Source organism: Triticum urartu, chromosome 2, assembly GCF_003073215.2.
Source record: "Triticum urartu cultivar G1812 chromosome 2, Tu2.1, whole genome shotgun sequence".
Taxonomy (NCBI): domain Eukaryota; kingdom Viridiplantae; phylum Streptophyta; class Magnoliopsida; order Poales; family Poaceae; genus Triticum; species Triticum urartu.
In genome coordinates this window covers 513,991,693-514,015,777 of record NC_053023.1, presented here as the reverse complement: position 1 = coordinate 514,015,777, position 24,085 = coordinate 513,991,693, and the positions used below count along the sequence as shown (strand labels likewise).

The window sequence follows — 24,085 nt, the reverse complement described above, 5'->3', positions numbered from 1 at the left end:
TCCTCCACTCCTTTATATACGGGGGAGGGGGCACCCCATAGACACACAAGTTGATCATTGATCTCTTAGCCATGTGCGGTGCCACCCTCCACCATAATCCATCTCGGTCATATCGTAGCGGTGCTTAGGCGAAGCCAAAGTTTCAGATCGCGGGCGAAAACAACGCGATCGCGACGCTATCGCGTGCTGGAAGCCTTCCCGCGAGGCAATCCCCTTTTTTACGCGATCTGCCGCTAACCGCGCGATCGCGCGCGAAACGACGCTATTTGTCTTCGCTGTCGCTGCAAAATCGCGGGATTGGGCCGAAAACTACAACACAAGGGCCCAAAGGCCCCAAACAGACCAGAAACGGCCCAAATTTCGTCATGGTATATAATACCTCCTCCAGAAAACCTAGCTCGTGACACCATCATTCCCTTCTCTCCCTCTCACCAAAAACTTGCGGCGGCTGCGCTGCTCTTCGCAGCAACGCCGACTGCTGCTTTGTTGGAAGCTAGATTGGATTCCGGGGGAGGTGGAAAGGCGACCGACGACGAGGGGCGTTTGCACGACGCGGCCTCTGCGACCACGATGACATCTCAGTCTCACTCTCACACGGTTCCAGCAGCCGGGGCAAGCACATCACCAGGAGGTACAGGAGTCCTCCGATTCCATAGCTCATTGGTAGATTCAGACTTGTTTGTTGATTCAGGTTGTAGGCTCTGGGATTCAGATTTGTTTGTTGATTCCGATTCCATACTCATCGGTAGAATATTCCATAGCTTATTTGTTTGTCGATTCAACAGAAGCACATGAAAGGATCTTGGGATTGCATTGCAGACTTGTAGTTGTAGGTTCATATTGTAGCTTAGGTTTTCAACATAGCTCATTGGTAGGATATTCAAATCTGCCACTCAAAATTTCCTTTAGATGATGGTTTGTGATGCCCCGATCTGCTGCTTTAATTTTCTTGTGCTAAGTGAGGTGCTTTGTAGTGTACTGTGTGTGATTCCGGACATGACCAAGAAGGCCATGGTCTGTTGCTTTAATTTACTGTATGTAGAATGCTCTCAGTAACCCATTTCACATCTAATTTCTAGATATGTCTATTTGATTTTTGTAGGCTTGGCTGGGTCAAGCACTTCACCGATAATCCCAGCACCTCATGTAGCTCCAGTGAACTCAGATGACCCAGCATGGAAGCATTGCACGATTCCGGACATGACCAAGAAGGCCTCTGTGGAATGCAACTTCTGCCATGGTGTTTACATTGGTGGTATTACTCGAATGAAGTACCACCTTGCAAATGTCAAGTATCAAAATGTCATTTTGTGCCAACAAGTTCCAGCTGATGTGAAGCAAGAGATGAGGGAGCTGATCTCAAGGAAAGATGAAGCAAAGGAAAAGAAGGCCAGGGAATCAGCAATACGCAGAAGTGACGTCAATTTGGATGGAAATGATGCTAGGGATGCTGATGAAGATGACATCTTGGGTGGTGGTAGTGGGGGTGGTTTGCTCGTATTATCAGGGAAACGACAGAGTAAGGGCAACACATATGGTTCTATGGATAAGTTTTGCACCAAGTCAACAAAAGAGGTTGTGGCCGCAAGGAAGGGGGAAGGCTTTTCTACAAAGTTGCAAACTAAGTTGTCCACTCAAAGAAGGGAAGAGAGGCGGGTTCGTGCTTGTGAGTATGTTTGTCAGTTCTTCTATGAAGCCAGAATTGCCCACAATGCAGTCTTGCTTCCAAGCTTTGAACTTATGCTTGAAGCGGTTGGAGCATTCGGGACAGACATGAAAGGCCCCACTCCTTATGAAATGGGTGGCCCTTACTTACAGAAGAGCAAGAAGAAAGTCGAGGAAGGATTTGCTGGACATAAAGAAGCATGGAAGCTCAGTGGATGTACTGTCATGACAGATGCATGGACAGACAAAAGAGGAAGGGGAGTGATGAATTTGGTAGTTCATAGTGCCTATGGTGTTGTTTTTGTTGATTCTGTGGACTGTTCAGATGTGAGAAAAGATGGCAAGATGATATTTGATCTTGTTGATAGATGCATAGAAGAAATTGGGGAGAAGAATGTCGTTCAAATTGTAACGGATAATGCCTCAGTCAATATAGCAGCAGTAGCAATGATGAAAGTGAAGCGTCCCTCCCTATTTTGGAATGGTTGTGCAGCCCACACAATTGATTTGATGTTGGAGGACATAGGGAAGCTTCCTATAATCGAACAAACCATTGCCAAAGGAAAGGCTGTGACTGTGTTCCTTTATGCGCATACAAGAGTTTTGGCATTGATGAGAAAATTTCTTGGAAAAGACCTAGTCCGCTCTGGTATTACTAGGTTTGCAACAGCATATTTGAACTTGAAGAGCTTGCAGGACAACAAAAAAGAGCTACAAAAGTTGTTCAGGTCCGATGAACTCAATGAAATGGACCACCTAAAAAAGGCAAAGGGGAAGAACGTAGCTAAAATCGTTCGCTCTGGAACTTTCTGGAAAGCAGTAGATACCGCTGTCAATTTCTTTGAGCCAATGGCAAATCTTTTGAGGAGGATGGATAGCGATGTTCCGGCAATGGGTTTTATTCATGGTTGTATGTTGGATGCAAAGAAAGAGATCTCCGTGAGGTTTGACAATGACAAGTCTCGCTTTCTGGAAGTGTGGGACATCATTGACAAGAGATGGGACAACAAGTTGAAGACTGCATTACATATGGCTGGATACTACTTGAACCCATACTATTATTATCCAAACAAGCTTGATATTGAGATCGATGGTAGTTTCAAAGAAGGGCTGATAACTTGTATTTCAAAGATGGTTGAAGATCCTATCATGCAAGAAGAAATAATCGATGAGATTGACCACTATCAAGAGGGGATAGGGTCTTTTGGAAGGGACATTGTTGTACGGCAAAGGAAAAACAAGAAGTTTGATCCAGGTAATTGGTTGCCTGATTGTTGTTTCTTATTTTGTTATCCTGCCCAAAGTTTCCTAACATGTCCCACTTGTTTGATGTTGAAGCTAAATGGTGGATGAACCATGGGACAAGTGCTCCAAAACTAAGGATCTTGGCTGCAAGGATTCTTGGTTTGACATGTAGTTCCTCTGCTTGTGAGAGGAACCGGAGTGTATTTGATCAACTAAGTATATTGTTCCTTCTTTCCACTTAAATGCATTGTTCAATCCATTTTGAAGACTTTGTGATGCTGTCAATTTCTCTATGAACTTAAGTGCAGAACTAGTGATCTTGATTATACTTCTATTTATCTGGTGATGTTATGCTTGCTGCAGCCTTTGAGATATTGATTTGTTCATTTTGTAGGTTCACACAAAGGGACACAGCAGGATGCTGCATGGCAAGATGAGTGACCTTGTTTTCATCAAGTTCAACTCCAAACTGAAGGACAAGAAACTAAACAAACGCAACGACCCCATTGAGAAGCAGGTGGTAGATGTTTTAGAAGATGATGAGAATGAATGGATCACTGGTGTAGTGCCAAATGGCGATGAAGAACAAGGTGAAGATCAAGATCAAGAAATTCCATATGCAAGCTTGCATGCTGGACTAGGAACTTCTGGTATTAATCCACTTAAAAGGAAGAGGGGTGTCCATGGTAAGAAGAAGAAGAAGATGATCCCTGTTATTCCTCAAGAATATCTGCTCTCTGCTTCCTCTGCTTCAGAAAGTGACGACGACGAGGACACCGACATGAGTTATGGTTCTGACATGTGAGCTTGTCGGTTTCTCTATGAACTTCATTTTGGCGCGCATGATTCTATCCTTTCTTGTGTGCTTTTGACAAATGAATTCTGAAGACTTTGTGATGCATGTAATGGACTATGGACATGCTGTTGTTGTTACTGAACTGAAGTGTCGAACTTCTGATGTTATGCTTAATGCAGTCTTGAATTTATGTTTCTATTTATCTGTTGAACTGCTGTAGATCTCTTCTGTACTTGTTATGTTCGAATTTGTATTGAAAATCCTCTGTTTTCTACTAAAAATACGCTGTTTTCTGAGAAAAATATGCACATGTGTTAGTATAGATGTGTGATATACATGCACAAGTACTGTAGCCGCGAAATGGCTTTGCGGCCGCTATAGCCGGCGATAGCGGCCGTAGCGTTGGCGTGGAGCCAGCCGCTAAATGGCTTAGCCCGCGATCTGAAACTTTGGGCGAAGCCCTGTTCCGGTAGTATCATCATCATCGTCATCACGTCGTCGTGCTGACGAAGCTCTCCCTCGACACTCTGCTGGATCGTGAGTTCGTGGGACGTCACCGAGCCGAACATGTGCAGATCGCGGAGGTGCAGTACTTTCGGTACTAAGATCGGTTGATCGTGAAGACGTACGACTACATCAACAGCGTTGTCATAACGCTTCCGCTTACGGTCTGCGAGGGTACGTAGACAATACTCTCCCCTCTCATTGATATGCATCACTATGATCTTGCGTGTGCGTATGATTTTTTTTACAATTACTGCGTTCCCCAACAAAACCTAGGCGAAGGCGCGCCGTCGGGAGCGGCGCAGCACATGAATGGCGACTTTCACTAATACCTAGGTAGCGCTGACCTGGGTGCTCGCGAACCCTGCACTCATGGAGGCTTGGGCCATCGACCGGTCCAAGACCACCGTCGAGTCGGATTCCCCTCCGTCGGCCCCGGTTCATCACCTAGCTCCTCCAAGTGGGGTTGGCAGAGTCCGAGCGTGCCCTCTTCATCCGGGCCGTCGAAGGCAAGTATCATGAGGCGGTGGAGCATCTGCATTGCGAAAGAACCGTGGTGGCCGGGCAGGGATGCCACAACGCCAGGCGTGCCTCCCGCCACTAGAGCGACAACAATGGCCTCAATGGCCATGCCTATGAGGTCACTGCCCGATACATGGCCTAGTTTTCATTTAAATTTAGGTTCAACTAGATAAATATCATCCGTCTGCATGTAATATACAGAACTTGCTTCAATTTCATTTGTTTAGCTTAAATTTCGTCCATCTTTGTGTTTGATCCGTTTGAAATGGGCCAGACATTTAGTGATCACGGTTGGATGATCTCCGCCCCATCGGATGTCCACGCATCCGAATGTGTCGGCAACATTTGATGATGTCCGTTTGGTAATCGCGTCTGAATGTGTCGGCAACATTTCAGATTAATCATTAATAAAAGATTGAATGTAAGTATGCCCTTCCCAAGTGTTACCTTCTGAAACTGATGTAACTCACTAGCATATCCGTGAATTTTTGGATCAGCTCAATGACCATGGGTGAGCAGAAAAAGGATGTTGCGTGCCGATGTTTGTGTCAGACGAGGTTATTGATGTGATTGCCACATGAGTTGCATATATCTTTATGATGACTTATTTTCCATGATCTGATTGATGTGCTGCAAATGCAGCTCGGCTGTTTCACAAATATTATATCAGCTGATCCTCACTCCAGTGTGAACTTTCGATCATTTGTTTCCTGTCTATTTCTTATCTTAATGCCTGTTAGTAAGAGCAATTTTACGGTACCCTATACCCAGAAAAGAAGATTGTTCAAGTGTTCTCAACATTATGGAACCAGTTGTCTGGATAATACATTTTCTCGTTACATTTTTCCAAGTATATCTTATTTTGCGCAGGGTGATGACAGGGTTTCTGTCATTATCACCCCGACACAATACAACACACCAAGATACACAACTGTTTTTGATTATGTCTCTTGCAAATTAAACAAACAAGTTATTCCAATTAATTCCTTGGGACTCCAGTGAGAATATATATGCCTTGCGGCTTCAAGAAAAGGAACATTTCTTAATCTCTACTGTCTCTGATGAAATAACATCAAACAGGTGCTCCTACTTGAGATAAGATATGTTCCATAATATTATTATTTTTTGGAATATACAAGTGACTACATCTTTACAACAGAAATTGCCATACAAGACAAATTGCAGTAGATGCAGACTACAAATTGGTAAAAAGACTGTCGAGGTCTTGCATTGCAGGATCGACCATATCAAGGCCAGCTTCAAGATGCGCGAGCACACTTTCGTTGGCGAGCAACTCAGGTGTGAAGAGCGTCTTCCAGCCGGTGCACCATGCGGTGGCCTCCCCCAACGAGGGCTTCGCGGCTTGCAGCCAGTGTTGTAGCGCGCCTTCCCATTTGTCAAAGAACTGCTCTGCTTCTAGGATCGACACCACGTCTTGAGCGCGCAAGAGAGGCGCCCACAACATCACGGTCCGGAATGAAGGGTCGGTTTGCTTGGGCGGCGTGATCCTCATCTCCCGTACTAACCGTGTTAGCATTGGCAGGATGTGACGCTTGCTGAAGGTGTCCCATTGCACCGGGCTAAGGTATTCCTTCCATGGCGAGACGACTTCGTAGTCACCGTTCCTGATCTTGCTCTCCACGGGTACCGTAGAGGCTCTCGGGTAAGTGGCCGATGAGGGGAATGAACGGGCGTAGCCAGTCGTGACAGTCCGGATCCCATGACGACTTCCACTCTCGCACGTCGACGGCCATCCTCGGCGTGACCACCTGCTCGATTATGTAGCGTGCGGTGGAAGAAGGCAGCCTGGCTTTCCACGTCCCCAGCACGCGCTTCCCATGGAGCCCATTCTTGGACTCGGCCATGGCCTTGAGCGCATCCGTCTTCTCCACGCTGTCGTCCCCTTGAAGCCTCATGTCATGCAGGAGTGCGAGGATCGTCTCGCAGCACTCCGTTTCGAGCCGCATATCCCGTGCAATACCCTCCCACTCACGGCACTCCTCCTCCACGGGCGGCTCCGGCGGCACGTGGAGACCATTGTCGTATGGTTTCTCACGGTAGCCGAGGCCGGCCTTTGGACGCCGCCGCACCCGCACGGCGGCTTGTATAGGCACGACGATCCCTTGCCCCTGCGCGCCGAGACCTGAGCCTTCCCTGTAGTTCCATCGCCGCATCATGTTCTTCACCGCCCGGCTGGGGAGGAACACGAAGCTGCCGGACATATCGGATGGGTTGGGCGGCTTGTTCTCGCCGGAGTCGTTCCCGTCGAGCAGCGTAGAGACGTCGATGCTTATCGCCATGCAGCCTCGCGAGAAAGGGAACAGACGAAAATCGTGGTGTATGCGCGTCAACCCATATATAATAGTCCTGGGAGGCTGGGACTCGTGTTCGAGCCGAACTTTTTTCCTTTTTGATAGGCCTTCTTTTTTGTTTTGTTTCTTGTATAAAAAGGTTCGAGCCGAATTCGGCTATTCTTATGGAGAAGACCGACGAAAAAGCGTTGCAGAGGCCGGTCTGCAGGCAGCGCGAAATCCATCCCGCTGAATCAGCATTGGAATGTGTGTTGTCAGGCGTATGCCATTTCCACCACTCCGTATATCACCCTATTCAATTATAGGCCCCTAGTTGGAGGAACAGGCACCGAACCTAGATGTGCCTACCTGACCGGGTGCACCGGTACATATTGTCACATCGTTAGTTTCACATAGGGCTGTGCACACATGGGAGTACTAGTTCACACCACCCGCATCGTAACAAGAGCCCACGTCAATAATGCTCGCACGCGCTCACAAGTGCTACCGCCAGTCGCCGAACTGCCCGCACACCAACACGCCTCATGCGTTCCATGGCAGCAGCTATTTTTTTCTTTCGCTTTCATTTCATTATTCTTCCATTTTCTATTTTTTTTCTTGAATTATATTAAAAAATACCAGTCAAAATACAACCATTTTTAGCCGACTAATTTTTCGAAATATTCTGATAGACCATTATTTTTTTTTGCAGAAAAAACTTTTAATCTATTCATCTTCAATCTTGATAGTACAACAAACTCTAGAAATGATAAAAATTACAACCAGATCCGTAGACCACCTAACGACGACTACAAACACTGAAGCGAGCCGAAGGTGCGTCGCTGTCATCGCCTCTCCCTCACCGAAGTCGGGCAAACCTTGTTGTAGTAAACAGTCGGGAAGTCGTCGTGCTAAGGTTCCATAGAACCAACGCCAACAGAACAACAACCGCCGCGGACAAAGAAAGTAGATCAAAAGGATCCAACTTGAAGACACACGAACAAAGACGAACGACGAACAGATCCGAGCAAATCCACCAAAGACAGATCCGTCGGAGACACACCTCCACACGCCCACCGGAAAGGGGACTAGACGGGGAGACCTTTATTTCATCTTCAGGGAGCCGTCGCCGTCTCTCCTTCCTGAGTAGGACACAAACCCTAAGAAAGCTCGGAAAAAGATATGAAAACGGAGCCCTCCCACCGGCAAGGGCCGAGATCCACTCCGCTCTTATGCTTTTTGTTGCTACATTCTAAAAAAATGATAATCACGGGCAGGCCCGAAGCATGATCGTTAAAAATTGTCTTATCAACCCGCACCTGTCCGGCTAATACAAGTAGGACTCCCCCCTTATGGAGCGCTGATACGTCTCCAACGTATCTATAATTTTTTATTGTTCCATGCTATTATATTATGTGTTTTGGATGTTTATGGGCTTTATAATCCACTTTTATATTATTTTTGGGACTAACCTATTGACCCAGAGCCCAGTGCCAGTTTCTGTTTTTTCCTTGTTTTAGAGTATCGCAGAAAAGGAAAATCAAACGGAGTCCAATTGACCTGAAACTTCATAGAACTTATTTTCGGAAGGAAAGCAACCCGGGAGACTTGGATTCCACGTAAGGGAAGCAACGAGGAAGCCACGAGGCAAGGGGGCGCGCCCCCCCCCCCCCCTGGGCGCGCCCTCCACCCTCGTGGGCCCCTCGTGGCTCCCTTGACGTACTTCTTCCTCCTATGTATACCCATATACCCTAAAACAATCGGAGAGCACAATAGATCGGGACTTCCGCTGCCAGAAGCCTCCATAGCCACCGAAAACCAATCTAGACCCGTTTCGGCACCCTGCCGGAGGGGGAATCCCTCTCCGGTGGCCATCTTCATCATCCCGGTGCTCTCCATGACGAGGAGGGAGTAGTTCTCCCTCGGGGCTGAGGGTATGTACCAGTAGCTATGTGTTTGATCTCTCTCTCTCTCGTGTTCTTGAGGTGATATGATCTTGATGTATTGCGAGCTTTGCTATTATATTTGGATCCTATGATGTTTCTTCCCCCCTCTACTCTCTTGTAATGGATTGAGTTTTCCCTTTGAAGTTATCTTATCAGATTGAATCTTTAAAGATTTGAGAACACTTGATGTATATCTTGCCGTGCGTATCTGTGGTGACAATGGGATATCAGGTGATTCACTTGATGTATGTTTTGGTGATCAACTTGCGGGTTCCGCCCATGAACCTATGCATAGGGGTTGGCACACGTTTTCGTCATGATTCTCTGGTAGAAACTTTGGGGCACTCTTTAAGGCTCTATGTGTTGGTTGAATAGATGAATATGAGATTGTGTGATGCATATCGTATAATCATACCCATGGATACTTGAGGTGACATTGGAGTATCTAGGTGACATTAGGGTTTTTGGTTGATTTGTGTCTTAAGGTGTTATTCTAGTACGAACTCTAGGTCTGTTTGTGACACTTATAGGAATAGCCCAACGGATTGATTGGAAAGAATAACTTGAGGTGGTTTCGTACCCTACCATAATCTCTTCGTTTGTTCTCCGCTATTAGTGACTTTGGAGCGACTCTTTGTTGCATGTTGAGGGATAGTTATGTGATCCAATTATGTTATTATTGTTGAGAAGACTTGCACTAGTGAAAGTATGAACCCTAGGCCTTGTTTCAACGCATTGCAATACCCTTTGTGCTCACTTTTATCATTAGTTACCTTGCTGTTTTTATATTTTCAGATTACAAAAACCTTTATCTACCATCCATATACCGCTTGTATCACCATCTCTTCACCGAACTAGTGCACCTATACAATTTACCATTGTATTGGGTGTGTTGGGGACACAAGAGACTCTTTGTTATTTGGTTGCAGGGTTGCTTGAGAGAGACCATCTTCATCCTACACCTCCTATGGATTGATAAACCTTAGGTCATCCACTTGAGGGAAATTTGCTACTGTTCTACAAACCTCTGCACTTGGAGGCCCAACAACATCTACAAGAAGAAGGTTGTGTAGTAGACATCAAGATCTTTTCTGGCGCCGTTGCCGGGGAGGTGAGTGCTTGAAGGTATATCTTTAGATCTTGCAATCGAGTCTTTTAGTTTCTTGTTTTATCACTAGTTTAGTTTATAAAAGAAAATTACAAAAAAATGGAATTAAGTTTGCCTCATACGCTTCATCTTTTTAATATCTTTCGTGAGTATGATGGAAAGGAAAATTGTGCCAAAGTACTAGAAGAAGAATGCATTAGAATGTTTTGCACTAAATATTTGAATGATGAGCATGATTGCAATGTTGTTAGTATGAATTCCTTGAATATCCATGATGCTAATGATATGCAAAGCCACAAGCTTGGGGCAGCTATGTTTGATGAAGATAATTTTTCCCCCAAGTTTTGATGAGCAAATTTATTATGATGATAGAATGCCTCCTATTTATGATGATTATATTGATGAAAGTGGATTTGGAGAGGTCATGACTTTATTTTGTGATGAATCCACAATTCCGGAAGAGGTTCCAATTGATTATGAGAACAAAGTTGCTATCTATGATGATTATTGTGATGACTTGTACGCTATAAATAATAATTATATCCATGAAACTTGTTATCATGATTTTAGTTTTCAATTGGATTATGCCTCACATGATAATTATTTTGTTGAGTTTGCTCCCACTATTCCGAATGAGAAGAATCTTGCTTATGTGGAGAGTAGTAAATTTTCTATGCTTGTAGATCATGAAAAGAATGCTTTAGGTACTGGTTATATTGTTGAATTCATTCATGATGCTACTTAAAATTATTATGATGGAGGAACATATGCTTATAGGAATTGCAATCATATCAAGTTTCCTCTCTATGTGCTTAAAGTTTTAAAGTTATGCTTGTTTTACCTTCCTATGCAAGTTGATTCTTGTTCCCATAAGTTGTTTGCTCAAAAAATCCCTATGTTAGTCATATTATTCATGATGCTCTCTTTATGTTTCAATTCTTATCCTTTATGTGAGCATCATTGAAATCATCATGCCTAGCTACGGGCGTTAAACGATAGCGCTTGTTGGGAGGCAACCCAACTTTATTTTTGTTCCTTGCTTTTTGCTACTGTTTAGTAATAAATAATTCATCTAGACTCTGTTTAGATGTGGTTTAATGCTTTTAGTTAGTGTTTGTGCCAAGTAGAACCGTTGGGAAGACTTGGGGAAAGTCTTTGCGATCATGCTGTAAAAAACAGAAACTTTAGCGCTCACCAGAACTGCTGCAATTTTTAATTGGAAAGTGCTATTTAGTTAATTCTTTTGGAAGATAATTAATAGATAAATTCCTCACGTCCATAAATTTATTTGAGAATTTTATGAGTTCCAGAAGTATACGTTTGATCCAGATTACTAGAGACTGTTCTGTTTTTGACAGATTCTATTTTTGATGTGTTGTTTGCTTATTTTGATGAATCTATGAGTAGTATCGGAGGGTATGAACCATAGATAAGTTGGAATACAGTAGATATTACACCAATATGAATTTAGAATGAGTTCACAACAGTACCTAAGTGGTGATTTATTTTCTTATACTAACGGAGCTTACGAGTTTTCTGTTAAGTTTTGTGTTGTGAAGTTTTCAAGTTTTGGGTAAAGATTCGATGGACTATGGAATAAGGAATGGCAAGAGCCTAAGCTTGGGGATGCCCAAGGCACCCCAAGATAATATTCAAGGACAACCAAGAGCATAAGCTTGGGGATGCCCTGGAAGGCATCCCCTCTTTCGTCTTCATTCATCGGTAACTTTACTTGGAGCTATATTTTTATTCGCCACATGATATGTGTTTTGCTTGGAGCGTCATTTTATTTTATTTAGTTTTGCTTGCTGCTTGAATAAAATACCAAGATCTGAAATTATTAAATGTTAGAGAGTCTTCACATGGTTGCATAATTATTCGACTACTCATTGATCTTCACTTATATCTTTTGGAGTAGTTTGTCATTTGCTCTAGTGCTTCACTTATATCTTTTAGAGCACGGTGGTGGTTTTATTTTATAGAAATAGATGAACTCTCATGTTTCACTTATATTATTTTGAGAGTCTTAAATAGCATGGTAATTTGCTTAAATAATCCTAATATGCTAGGCATCCAAGATTAATATTTTTTTCTTATGAGTGTTTTGAATACTAAGAGAAGTTTGATGCTTGATGATTTTTTTGAGATATGGAGGTAATAATATCAAAGTCGTGCTAGTTGAGTAGTTGTGAATTTGAGGAATACTTGTGTTGAAGTTTGCAAGTCCCGTAGCATGCACGTATGGTAAACGTTGTGTAACAAATTTGAAACATGAGGTGTTATTTGATTGTCTTCCTTATGAGTGGCGGTCGGGGACGAGCGATGGTCTTTTCCTACCAATCTATCCCCCTAGGAGCATGCGCGTAGTGCCGAGGTTTTTGATGACTTGTAGAATTTTGCAATAAGTATGTGAGTTCTTTATGACTAATGTTGAGTCCATGGATTATACGCACTCTCACCCTTCCATCATTGCTAGCCTCTTCGGTACCGTGCATTGCCCTTTCTCACATTGAGAATTGGTGCAAACTTCGCCGGTGCATCCAAATCCCGTGATATGATACGCTCTTTCACACATAAACCCCCTTATATCTTCCTCAAAACAGCCACCATACCTACCTATTATGGCATTTCCATAGCCATTCCGAGATATATTGCCATGCAACTTTCCACCGTTGTGTTTATTATGACACGCATCATCATTGTCATATTGCTTTGCATGATCATGTAGTTGACATCGTATTTGTGGCAAAGCCACCGTTCATAATTTTTCATATATGTCACTCTTGATTCATCGCAATCCCGGTACACCGCCGGAGGCATTCATATAGAGTCATATCTTGTACTAAGTATCGAGTTGTAATTCTTGAGTTGTAAATAAATAGAAGTGTGATGATCATCATTAATAGAGCATTGTCCCAAAAAAGGCCAAATAAAAAAAAGAAAGGCCAAAAAAGGCCAAATAAAAAAAGGGACAATGCTACTATCCTTTTTCCACACTTGTGCTTCAAAGTAGCACCATGATCTTTATGATAGAGAGTCTCTTGTTTTGTCACTTTCATATATACTAGTGGGAATTTTTCATTATAGAACTTGGCTTGTATATTCCAACAATAGGCCTCCTCAAGTGCCCTAGGTCTTCGTGAGCAAGCAAGTTGGATGCACACCCACTTAGTTTCTTTTGTTGAGCTTTCATACATTTATAGCTCTAGTGCATCCGTTGCATGGCAATCCCTACTTCTTGCATTAACATCAATCGATGGGCATCTCCATAGCTCATTGATTAGCCTCGTTGATGTGAGACTTTCTCCTTTTTGTCTTCTCCACATAACCCCCATCATCATATTCTATTCCACCCATAGTGCTATATCCATGGCTCGTGCTCATGTATTGCGTGAAGGTTTATAAAGTTTGAGATTACTAAAGTATGAAACAATTGCTTGGCTTGTCATCGGGGTTGTGCATGATGAGAGCATTCTTGTGTGACGAAAATGGAGCATGACTAAACTATATGATTTTGTAGGGATGAACTTTCTTTGGCCATGTTATTTTGAGAGGACATAATTGCTTAGTTAGTATGCTTGAAGTATTATTATTATTTTGTCAATATGAACTTTTATATTGAATCTTTCGGATCTGAATATTCATACCACAATTAAGAAGAATTACATTAAAATTATGCCAAGTAGCATTCCACATCAAAAATTCTGTTTTTATCATTTACCTACTCAAGGACGAGAAGGAATTAAGCTTGGGGGTGCTGATACGTCTCCAACGTATCTATAATTTTTGATTGTTTCATGCTATTATATTATGTGTGTTTGGATGTTTATGCGCTTTATTATCCACTTTTATATTATTTTTGGGACTAACCTATTGACCTAGAGCCCAGTGCCAGTTTCTGTTTTTTCCTTCTTTTAGAGTATCGCAGAAAAGGAAAATCAAACGGAGTCCAATTGACCTGAAACTTCACAGAACTTATTTTTGGAAGGAAAGCAACCCGGGAGACTTGGAGTCCACGTAAGGGAAGCAACGAGAAGCCATGAGGCAGGGGGCACACCCACCCCCCTGGGCGCGCCCTCCACCCTCGTGGGCCCCTCGTGGCTCCCCTGACATACTTCTTCCTCCTATATATACCCATATACCCTAAAACGATCAGAGAGCACAATAGATCAGGAGTTCCGCCGCCAGAAGCCTCCGTAGCCACCGAAAACCAATCTAGACCCGTTCCGGCACCCTGCCGGAGGGGGAATCCCTCTCCGATGGCCATCTTCATCATCCCGGTGCTCTCCATGACGAGGAGGGAGTAGTTCTCCCTCGGGGCTGAGGGTATGTACCAGTAGCTATGTCTTTGATCTCTCTCTCTCTCGTGTTCTTGAGGTGATACGATCTTGATGTATCGCGAGCTTTGCTATTATATTTGGATCCTATGATGTTTCTTCCCCCCTCTATTCTCTTGTAATGGATTGAGTTTTCCCTTTGAAGTTATCTTATCGGATTGAGTCTTTAAAGATTTGAGGACACTTGATGTATGTCTTGCCGTGCGTATCTGTGGTGACAATGGGATATCACGTGATTCACTTGATGTATGTTTTGGTGATCAACTTGCGGGTTCTGCCCATGAACCTATGCATAGGGGTTGGCACACGTTTTCGTCGTGATTCTCCGGTAGAAACTTTGGGGCACTCTTTGAGGTTCTATGTGTTGGTTGAATAGATGAATATGAGATTGTGTGATGCATATCGTATAATCATACCCACGGATACTTGAGGTGACATTGGAGTATCTAGGTGACATTAGGGTTTTTGGTTGATTTGTGTCTTAAGGTGTTATTCTAGTACGAACTCTAGGGCTATTTGTGACACTTATAGGAATAGCCCAACGGATTGATTGGAAAGAATAACTTTGAGGTGGTTTCGTACCCTACCATAATCTCTTCGTTTGTTCTCCGCTATTAGTGACTTTGGAGTGACTCTTTGTTGCATGTTGAGGGATAGTTATGTGATCCAATTATGTTATTATTGTTGAGAGGACTTGCACTAGTGAAAGTATGAACCCTAGGCCTTGTTTCAACGCATTGCAATATCGTTTGTGCTCACTTTTATCATTTGTTACCTTGTTGTTTTTATATTTTTCAGATTACAAAAACCTTTATCTACCATCCATATACCGCTTGTATCACCATCTCTTCACCGAACTAGTGCACATATACAATTTACCATTGTATTGGGTGTGTTGGAGACACAAGAGACTCTTTGTTATTTGGTTGCAGGCTTGCTTGAGAGAGACCATCTTCATCCTACGCCTCCTACGGATTGATAAACCTTAGGTCATCCACTTGAGGGAAATTTGCTACTGTCCTACAAACCTCTGCACTTGGAGGCCCAACAACGTCTACAAGAAGAAGGTTGTGTAGTAGATATCAAGCGCCCCCTTAGGCCGGCCACCTCCTACTCCCCCTTTATATACGGAGGCGGGGGGCACCCCAAAGGGACAATAGACATCTCTTATCCGTGTGCGGTGCCCCCATCCATAGTTTACCACCTCAGTCATATCATCATAGTGCTTAGGCAAAGACCTGCGCCGGTAACTTCATCATCATCGTCGCCACGCCATCGTGCTGATGGAACTCTCCCTCGTCCTCAACTAGATCAAGAGCTCGAGGGACGTCATCGTGTTGAACATGTGCTGAACACGGAGGTGCCGTACGTTCGGTGCTAGGATCCGTTGGATCGTGAAGACGTTCGACAACATCAACCGCGTTACTAAACGCTTCCGCTTTCGGTCTACGAGGGTACGTGGACACACTCTCCCCTCTCGTTGTTATGCATCTCCTAGATAGATATTGCGTGATCGTAGAATTTTTGTTGAAATACTGCGTTCCCCTACAGTGGCATCCGAGCCAGGTCTATGCATAGATGTTATATGCACGAGTAGAACACAAAGAGTTGTGGGCAATAATAGTCATACTGCTTACCACCAACTTCTTACTTTGATTCGGCGGTATTGTTGGATGAAGCGGCCCGGACTGACATTATATAATCGCGTTCATGAGACTGGTTCTACCGACTTGCTTCACACACAGGTGGCTGGCGGGTGTCTGTTTCTCCAACTTTAGTTGAATCGAGTTTGACTATGGTCGGTCCTTGTTGAAGGTTAAAACAGCACACTTGACGAAAATTTGTTGTGGCTTTGATGCGTAGGTAAGAACGGTTCTTGCTAGAAGCTCATAGCAGCCACATAAAACTTGCAACAACAAAGTAGAGGACGTCTGACTTGTTTTTGCAGGGCATGTTGTGATGTGATATGGTCAAGATGTGATGATATATAAATTGTTGTATGAGATGATCATGTTTTGTAAAAGTTATCGGCAACTGGCAGGAGCATTATGGTTGTCGCTTTGTTGTATGAAATGCAATCGCCATGCAATTGCTTTACTTTATCACTAAGCGGTAGCGATAGTTGTAGAAGCAATAGTTGGCGAGACGACAACGATACTACGATGGAGATCAAGGTGTCAAGCCGGTGATGATGGAGATCATGACGGTGCTTTGGAGATGGAGATCAAAGGCACAAGATGATGATGGCCATATCATGTCACATATTTTGATTGCATGTGATGTTTATCCTTTATGCATCTTATTTTTCTTAGTACGGCGGTAGCATTATAAGATGATCCCTCACTAAATTTCAAGGTACAAGTGTTCTCCCTGAGTATGCACCATTTCTACAATTCATCGTGCCGAGACACCACGTGATGACCGGGTGTGATAAGCTCTACGTTCACATACAATAGGTGCAAGTTAGTTTTGCACATGTAGAATACTCGGGTTAAACTTGACGAGCCTAGCATATGTAGATATGGCCTCAGAACACTGAGACCGAAAGGTCGAACTTGAATCATATAGTAGATATGATCAACATAGTGATGTTCACCATTCAAAACTACTCATCTCACGTGATGATCGGACATGGTTTAGTTTATATGGATCACGTGATCATCTAGATGACTAGTGGGATGTCTATCTAAGTGGGAGTTCTTAACTAATATGATGAATTGAACTTTAATTTATCATGAACTTAGTACCTGATAATATTTGCATGTCTATGTTGTTGTAGATCTATGGCCCGTGCTACCATTCCCTTGAATTTTAATGCTTTCCTAGAGAAAGCTAAGTTGAAAGATGATGGTAGACTACACGGACTGGGTCCGTAACTTGAGGATTATCCTCATTGCTGCACAGAAGAATTACATCCTGGAAGCACCGCTAGGTGCAAGACCCGCTGCAGGAGCAACTCCGAACGTTGTGAACGTCTGGCAGAGCAAAGATGATGACTACTCGATAGTTCAGTGTGCCATGCTTTACGGCTTAGAATCGGGACTTCAAAGATGTTTTGAACGTCATGGAGCATATGAGATGTTCCAGGAGTTCAAGTTAATATTTCAAGCAAATGCCTGAATTGAGAGATATGAAGTCTCCAATAAGTTCTATAGCTGCAAAATGAAGGAGAATAGTTCTGTCAGTGAACATATACTCAGAAGGTCTGGGTACCACAACCACTTGACTCAATTGGGAGTTAATCTTCCTGATGATAGTGTCATTGCCAGAGTTCTTCAATCACTGCCACCAAGCTACAAAAGCTTCATGATGAACTACAAAGGCTACGAAGGTAGAAATCAAGAAGGAGCATCAAGTGTTGATGCTTAACAAGACCACTAGTTTCAAGAAAAAGGGCAAAGGGAAGAAAGGGAACTTCAAGAAGAACGGCAAGCAAGTTGTTGCTCAAGTGAAGAAGCCCAAGTTTGGACCTAAGCCTGAGACTGAGTGCTTCTACTGTAAAGGGACTGGTCACTGGAAGCGGAACTTCCCCAAGTATTTGGCGGATAAGAAGGATGGCAAAGTGAAAGGTATATTTGATATACATGTTATTGATGTGTACCTTAGTAATGCTCGTAGTAATGCATGGGTATTTTATACTGGTTTTGTTGCTCATATTTGCAACTCAAAATAGGGGCTACGGATTAAACAAAGATTGTCTAAGGACGAGGTAACGATGCACGTGGGAAATGGTTCCAAAGTCGATGTGATCGCCGTCGGCACACTACCTCTACATCTACCGTCGGGATTAGTTTTAGACCTAAAATTGTTTTTGTTGCCAGCGTTGAGCATGAACATTATATCTGGATCTTGTTTGATGCGAGACGGTTATTCATTTAAATTGAAGAATAATTGTTGTTCTATTTATATAAGTGATATCTTTTATGGTCATGCACCCTTGATGAGTAGTCTATTTTTGTTGAATCTCGATTGTAGTGATACACATATTCATAATATTTAAGCCAAAAGATGAAAGGTTAATAATGATAGTGCAACTTATTTGTCGCACTGCCGTTTAGGACATATTGGTGTAAAGCGCATGAAGAAACTCCATGCTGATGGGCTTTTGGAATTACTTGATTATGAATCACTTGATGCTTGCGAACCATGCCTCATGGGCAAGATGACTAAGACTCCGTTCTCCAGAACAATGGAGCGAGCAACTGACTTATTGGAAATAATACATACTGATGTATGCGGTCCGATGAGTGTTGAGGCTCGCGGCGGGTATCATTATTTTTTGACCTTCACAGATGATTTGAGCAGATATGGGTATATCTACTTAATGAAACATAAGTCTAAAACATTTGAAAAGTTCAAAGAATTTCAGAGTGAAGCGGAAAATCATCATAACAAGAAAATAAAGTTTCTACGATCTGATCGTGGAGGTGAATATTTGAGTTATGAGTTTGGTCTTCATTTGAAACAATGTGGAATAGTTTCACAACTCACGCCACCTGGAACATCACAGCGTAATGGTGTGTCCGAATGTCGTAATCATACATTATTAGATATGGTCCAATCTATGTTGTCTCTTACTGATTTACTGCTATCTTTTTGGGGTTGTGCTTTAGAGACGGCTGCATTCACGTTAAATAGGGCACCATCTAAATCCGTTGAGACGACACCATATGAATTGTGGTTTGGCAACAAAACTAAGCTGTCGTTTCTTAAAGTTTGGGGTTGCGATGCTTATGTGAAAAAGCTTCAACCTGATAAGCTCGAACCCAAATCAGAGAAATGTGTCTTCATAGGATACCCAAAGGAGACTGTTGGGTACACCTTCTATCACAGATCCGAAGGCAAGATATTCGTTGCTAAGAATGGATCCTTTCTAGAGAAGGAGCTTCTCTCGAAAGAAGTGAGTGGGAGGAAAGTAGAACTTGATGAGGTAATTGTACCTTCTCCTGAATTGGAAAGTAGTTCATCACAGAAATTAGTTACAGTGATTCCTACACCAATTAGTGAGGAAGCTAATGATGATGATCATGAAACTTCTGATCAAGTTACTACCGAACCTCGTAGGTCAACCAGAGTACGATCTGCACCAGAGTGGTATGGTAATCCTATTCTGGAAGTCATGTTACTTGACCATGACGAACCTACGAACTATGAGGAAGCGATGATGAGCCCAGATTCCGCAAAATGGCTTGAGGCCATGAAGTCTGAGATGGGATCCATGTATGAGAACAAAGTATGGACTTTGATTGACTTGCCCGATGATCGGCAAGCCATTGAGAATAAATGGATCTTCAAGAGGAAGACGGACACTGATAGTAGTATTACTATCTACAAAGCTCGAATTGTCGCAAAAGGTTTTTGGCAAGTTCAAGGTGTTGACTACGATGAGATTTTCTCACTTGTATCGATGCTTAAAGTCTGTCTGAATCATGTTAGCAATTGCCACATTTTATGATATTGAAATTTGGCAAATTGATGTCAAAACTGCATTCCTTAATGTATATCTTAAAGAAGAGTTGTATATGATGCAACCAGAAGGTTTTGTCGATCCAAAAGGTGTTGGGAACGCAGTAATTTCAAAAAAAATCCTGCGCACACGCAAGATCCATCTAGGTGATGCATAGCAACGAGAGGGGAGAGTGTTGTCCACGTACCCTCGTTGACTATAAGCGGAAGCGTTATGACAACGCGAATAATGTAGTCGTACGTCTTCACGATCCGACCGATCCTAGCACCCAAGGTACGGCACCTCTGCGATCTGCACACATTCAGCTCGGTGACATCCCACAAACACTAGATCCAGCTGAGGTCGAGGGAGAGTTTCGTCAGCACGACGACGTGATGACAGTGATGATGAAGTTACCGACGCAGGGCTTCGCCTAAGCTCTACAACGATATGACCGAGGTGGAAATCTATGGAGGGAGGCACCGCACACGGCTAAACAATCAACTTGTGTGTCTATGGGGTACCCCCCCTCCCCTGTATATAAAGGAGTGGAGGAGGTGGCGGGCCGGTCCTCTCATGGCGCGCCCAAGGGGGAGTCCTACTCCCGATGGGAGTAGGATTCCCCCTTCCCCTATTGGAGTAGGAGAGGAAGGAAAGGGAGAGAGGGAAGGTCTAGCTACTATCAACACAATCTTGAGGCATACATTGTTGCCCAAATCTGGAGATCACAAGATGATCAGAGGACATTCAATCAACTTTCTGCAGATATTTGATGTGCCTCAGAAGTTCAAGGTTATGAGCCTGATTGTTAAAACAATCAGGAGGACAGCTGCTGATCAGAAAAGATCGTGTGGGTATGCTCCACATATTCAGGTGCTCATCAACTCCAAGATGGGCACATGTACTTATCTTTTGGACAAGGAGCATCTACCTTTGAGACCAGAATTTGAGGATAACACTGTTGTGATGAATGAGGATGATCCCACATCTGTGCAAGCACAAGAAAAGAGAGAGAAGGCAAAGGCTGAGAAGGCTGCAAAGATGCCAAGTGTTGAGGAGGCATCTCAAGTGTTCTTAAGGACAAAACAAGATCAGCTTGCTTATCTGATTCCAGCAACTTTGAGGATTGAGAAGGGCTTGGCCACCATGAACAAAGATTAGGAGAGCTTGGAGAGGATCATTGAAACCAAATTCTATGATCTTGATCTGAAAGTGACTGAGATGCAGACAGCTGTTGAGCAGCTCCAGGAGGAAGCAGATGAGAGGAAATGGAAGGCTACCATCAATGCCTTTCAGAGAGTGCCTAGATGTCAGAGGTCTACTGCAGTGCCCATGGCTGACACTAGAGCTACTATTCCAGCACCAGCAGCTACAACTTCAGTGCCACCTCCAGTTGCCACTCCACCAGCTCCAACAACGTCTACAAATGCTTTTGTCCTTGGAGTCCTCTCAGGACCACCTCCCGAAGACCAAGCCTAGAGACACATAACACTATGCATTTTCAAACTTTTTGGTAACTTGTTTCCAAAGGGGGAGAAATGTATAGATCATAGGATTCGAGAGAGAGAGTGTTTTTTTGCCTCTTTGGTCTTTTGCTATTTGGTTGATACTTCTGTGTGTGCTTGTTTAGATACTCTTTATGTTTGTGTGTGATATACTTGTATGATCATGTTTTGATCATATCCTACCTTAATGCTTGCTTGGATGATATTATCTTTTATATCTCATATATGATCATTCACTTTGCTTTGTGATGAGTGCATGTTTTTACCTTATATCATTTTGAGCACTCCACCAAGATGTATGTGACATGGAAGAGTAACTTGTAAGTGCATCTAGTGCCCCTTAGTGATTTTGGTGTATTGAAGACTTATAGGTTAAGGGACTAATGCGTTTGTGAGTGTACACAGGTCTATAAGTCTATGAGGAGTTTGATATTTACAGGAAAAGTCGACCCCTAAAAATAAATATCTTCGACAGAAGATTTTGATATTTCTGAAGACTTTCATGAAGACTTTGAAAGTGAAGAAATTGGTGTGTCCATGAAGACTTCATATTCATGCGAGGAATATGAAGCTTGAAGACTTTCGTTTTCATAGTTTTGTTTTTTCTCTTTCTTGAGTCATAGGAAACACCGTACTGTTAAAGGGGGTCAAGGAAATACTAAGGAAATATTTCCATGTGATGCTCAACTCAAAATCCTACACCTACCAATCCCTTCGAGTGAAGCCATTGGAAATCTCATACAGTTCAGTCAATTTCTTCAGTGACAGAGACGAAGTTCTTCTGGTCTCTGAGGAATTTGTCCTGACTGAGGAGTTAGGAATTCGCCAGTGAAGATTGCCTACACAGTGAGGAACATGATAGCCCTGAGGATTTTGCTACTCAAAATTCTGACCGTTGTTGTGCTATGCGCCAGCTGTCCCAAAATATCTATCCACCTAACGGTCATATCATTGAAGGGCATTTATGTCTTATCATGTCGGGCTGCTCCCTAGGCTATAAATAGCCGCCCCCTACAACCACTAGTTGGTTGGCTGCTCCGAGAGAAACTGACACTTGTCATTTGAGAGCAACCCATCCTCTGAGGACTTTGAGCGAAAATCATCAAGTGAGGAAAAACCAAAAACCCAAAACCGAAACACCTACAAACCCCAAGTGATTGAGCATCACTGTAGAGATTGATCTTGCGTGGATCCGACGCTTGTTACCTTTGAAGACTGTGCTTCTTCCAGACGGTTAGGCGTCATGGTCTAGAGCATCCAAGAGGAATTGTGGATCACCGAGTGACCAAGTTTGTGAAGGTTTGGAAGTCGCCTGAAGACTTACCACGAGTGATTGGACGAGGTCTGTGTGACCTTAGTTCAAGGAGAATACGCTGAGGACTGGGTGTCCTGAGCTGCGTGTTCAGGACTGGGTGTCTGGGACTGTGTGTCCTCGAGTTTAAATACTCAGCTGCTCCAACCAGACATACAACTGAGACAGCAGTTGGAACTGGTCTACCAAATCATTGTCTTCACCAAGCTTACTGGTTCTATTTCCTCAACTCTTTCATTTCCTCATAACTATGTTGTGTGCTTGTTCATATCTGTGTTTGAAGACTTTGACTGAAGACTTTCTCAATTTCCTCAGTTCAATTTCTTCAGTCTGTTTGTCTTCATCCTGTGTTATCCTGTGTTTACGCTTCTGTACTCTGTGCCTGTCTTCATTTCATCATGATGACTATGCTTGTATTATGTTATGTTTACTTTTGAGTACTTATTCCGCTGCTAGTAGTTCTTCGCTAAGGAATTTCCTCACCGGCAAATTCCTCAGTGAAGAATTTCATAAAAATCGCCTATTCACCCCCCTCTAGTCGATATAACGCACTTTCAATTGGTATCAGAGCAAGGTACTCCCTTGTTCTATGTGATTTTGGTTTAACCGTCTGGAGTTTTAGTTATGTCGACCGCAGGTATGATGAAAGTGACATGCCCCATCTTTGACGGTCACGAGTATCCCAAGTGGAAGGCCATGATGAAGAAATGCCTCATGGCGATGAACAGCGAGCTGTGGACCGTCACTGAGATTGGTCTGACTGATCTGTGCAAGATGGCGGAAGCTGATGACATTCGCAAGTACACTCTTCTCAACCTCACGGCGAAGGATGTCATCTGCTCCAGTCTGTCACAAAATCAGTTCAGGAATATCATGCATCTTGATCATGCGAAGCTCATCTGGGACCGACTCTCTGAGGTCTATGATGGTCATCGAACCTGTCATGATCCTTGGTTTGAGGACTTCAAGGAATCTCTCAAAGCGATGACATTCGAACCAGAATCATCATCTTCTGCATCATGCCTTATGGCAAAAGATGCTGAGGTAGCTGAATGCTACCTATCCGAGTCTAGTGATGATGAATCTGGTAATTAATTTGGACTCAGCTATGTCAAACTTGCTTCCCTTGCCACTAAACAACAAAGAGCTTTGGAAAAAGTTCACTATATGCTAAACAAGAGTGATGATATGTTGGGTGAAGAAATGGATCAGCCAAAAGCTTTGGCTGAAAGTCTTCAGAGACTTCATACTAAGTATGACACCCTTCAAGATCAACATAACACTCTCTTATCTGATCATGAGAAGCTTTCTTATGAACTTCTTCAAAGAAAGCAAGACCTTGAGAAGCTAAGAGTGAGTTATGAAGATCTTCAGAAGGAGCGCGATTCATTACTTGCTCAACAAATCA

The 24,085-nt window shown here is 43.2% G+C and overlaps 1 protein-coding gene and 1 pseudogene across 1 annotated transcript; one reads left to right on the top strand and one right to left on the bottom strand.

Moving 5' to 3' along the window:
* Positions 1-420: 420 nt before the first annotated feature.
* LOC125541738 lies at positions 421-3,911 on the top strand. Its single transcript, XM_048705082.1, has 4 exons — positions 421-631; positions 1,103-2,920; positions 3,004-3,126; positions 3,305-3,911. Exons 1-4 carry the CDS (start codon positions 571-573, stop codon positions 3,349-3,351), a joined length of 2,049 nt encoding a protein of 682 aa, XP_048561039.1. The 5' UTR covers positions 421-570; the 3' UTR covers positions 3,352-3,911.
* A 2,016-nt stretch (positions 3,912-5,927) lies between these two features.
* On the bottom strand, positions 5,928-7,032 carry LOC125537173 (annotated as a pseudogene).
* Positions 7,033-24,085: the final 17,053 nt, after the last annotated feature.

Coding starts and splice junctions, on each gene's coding strand:
- LOC125541738 (XM_048705082.1), top strand. CDS start 571: ATGACATCTCAGTCTCACTCTCACACGGTTCCAGCAGCCGGGGCAAGC. Junction 632..1,102: donor GGCAAGCACATCACCAGGAG/GTACAGGAGTCC, acceptor TGATTTTTGTAG/GCTTGGCTGGGTCAAGCACT. Junction 2,921..3,003: donor AAACAAGAAGTTTGATCCAG/GTAATTGGTTGC, acceptor TTGATGTTGAAG/CTAAATGGTGGATGAACCAT.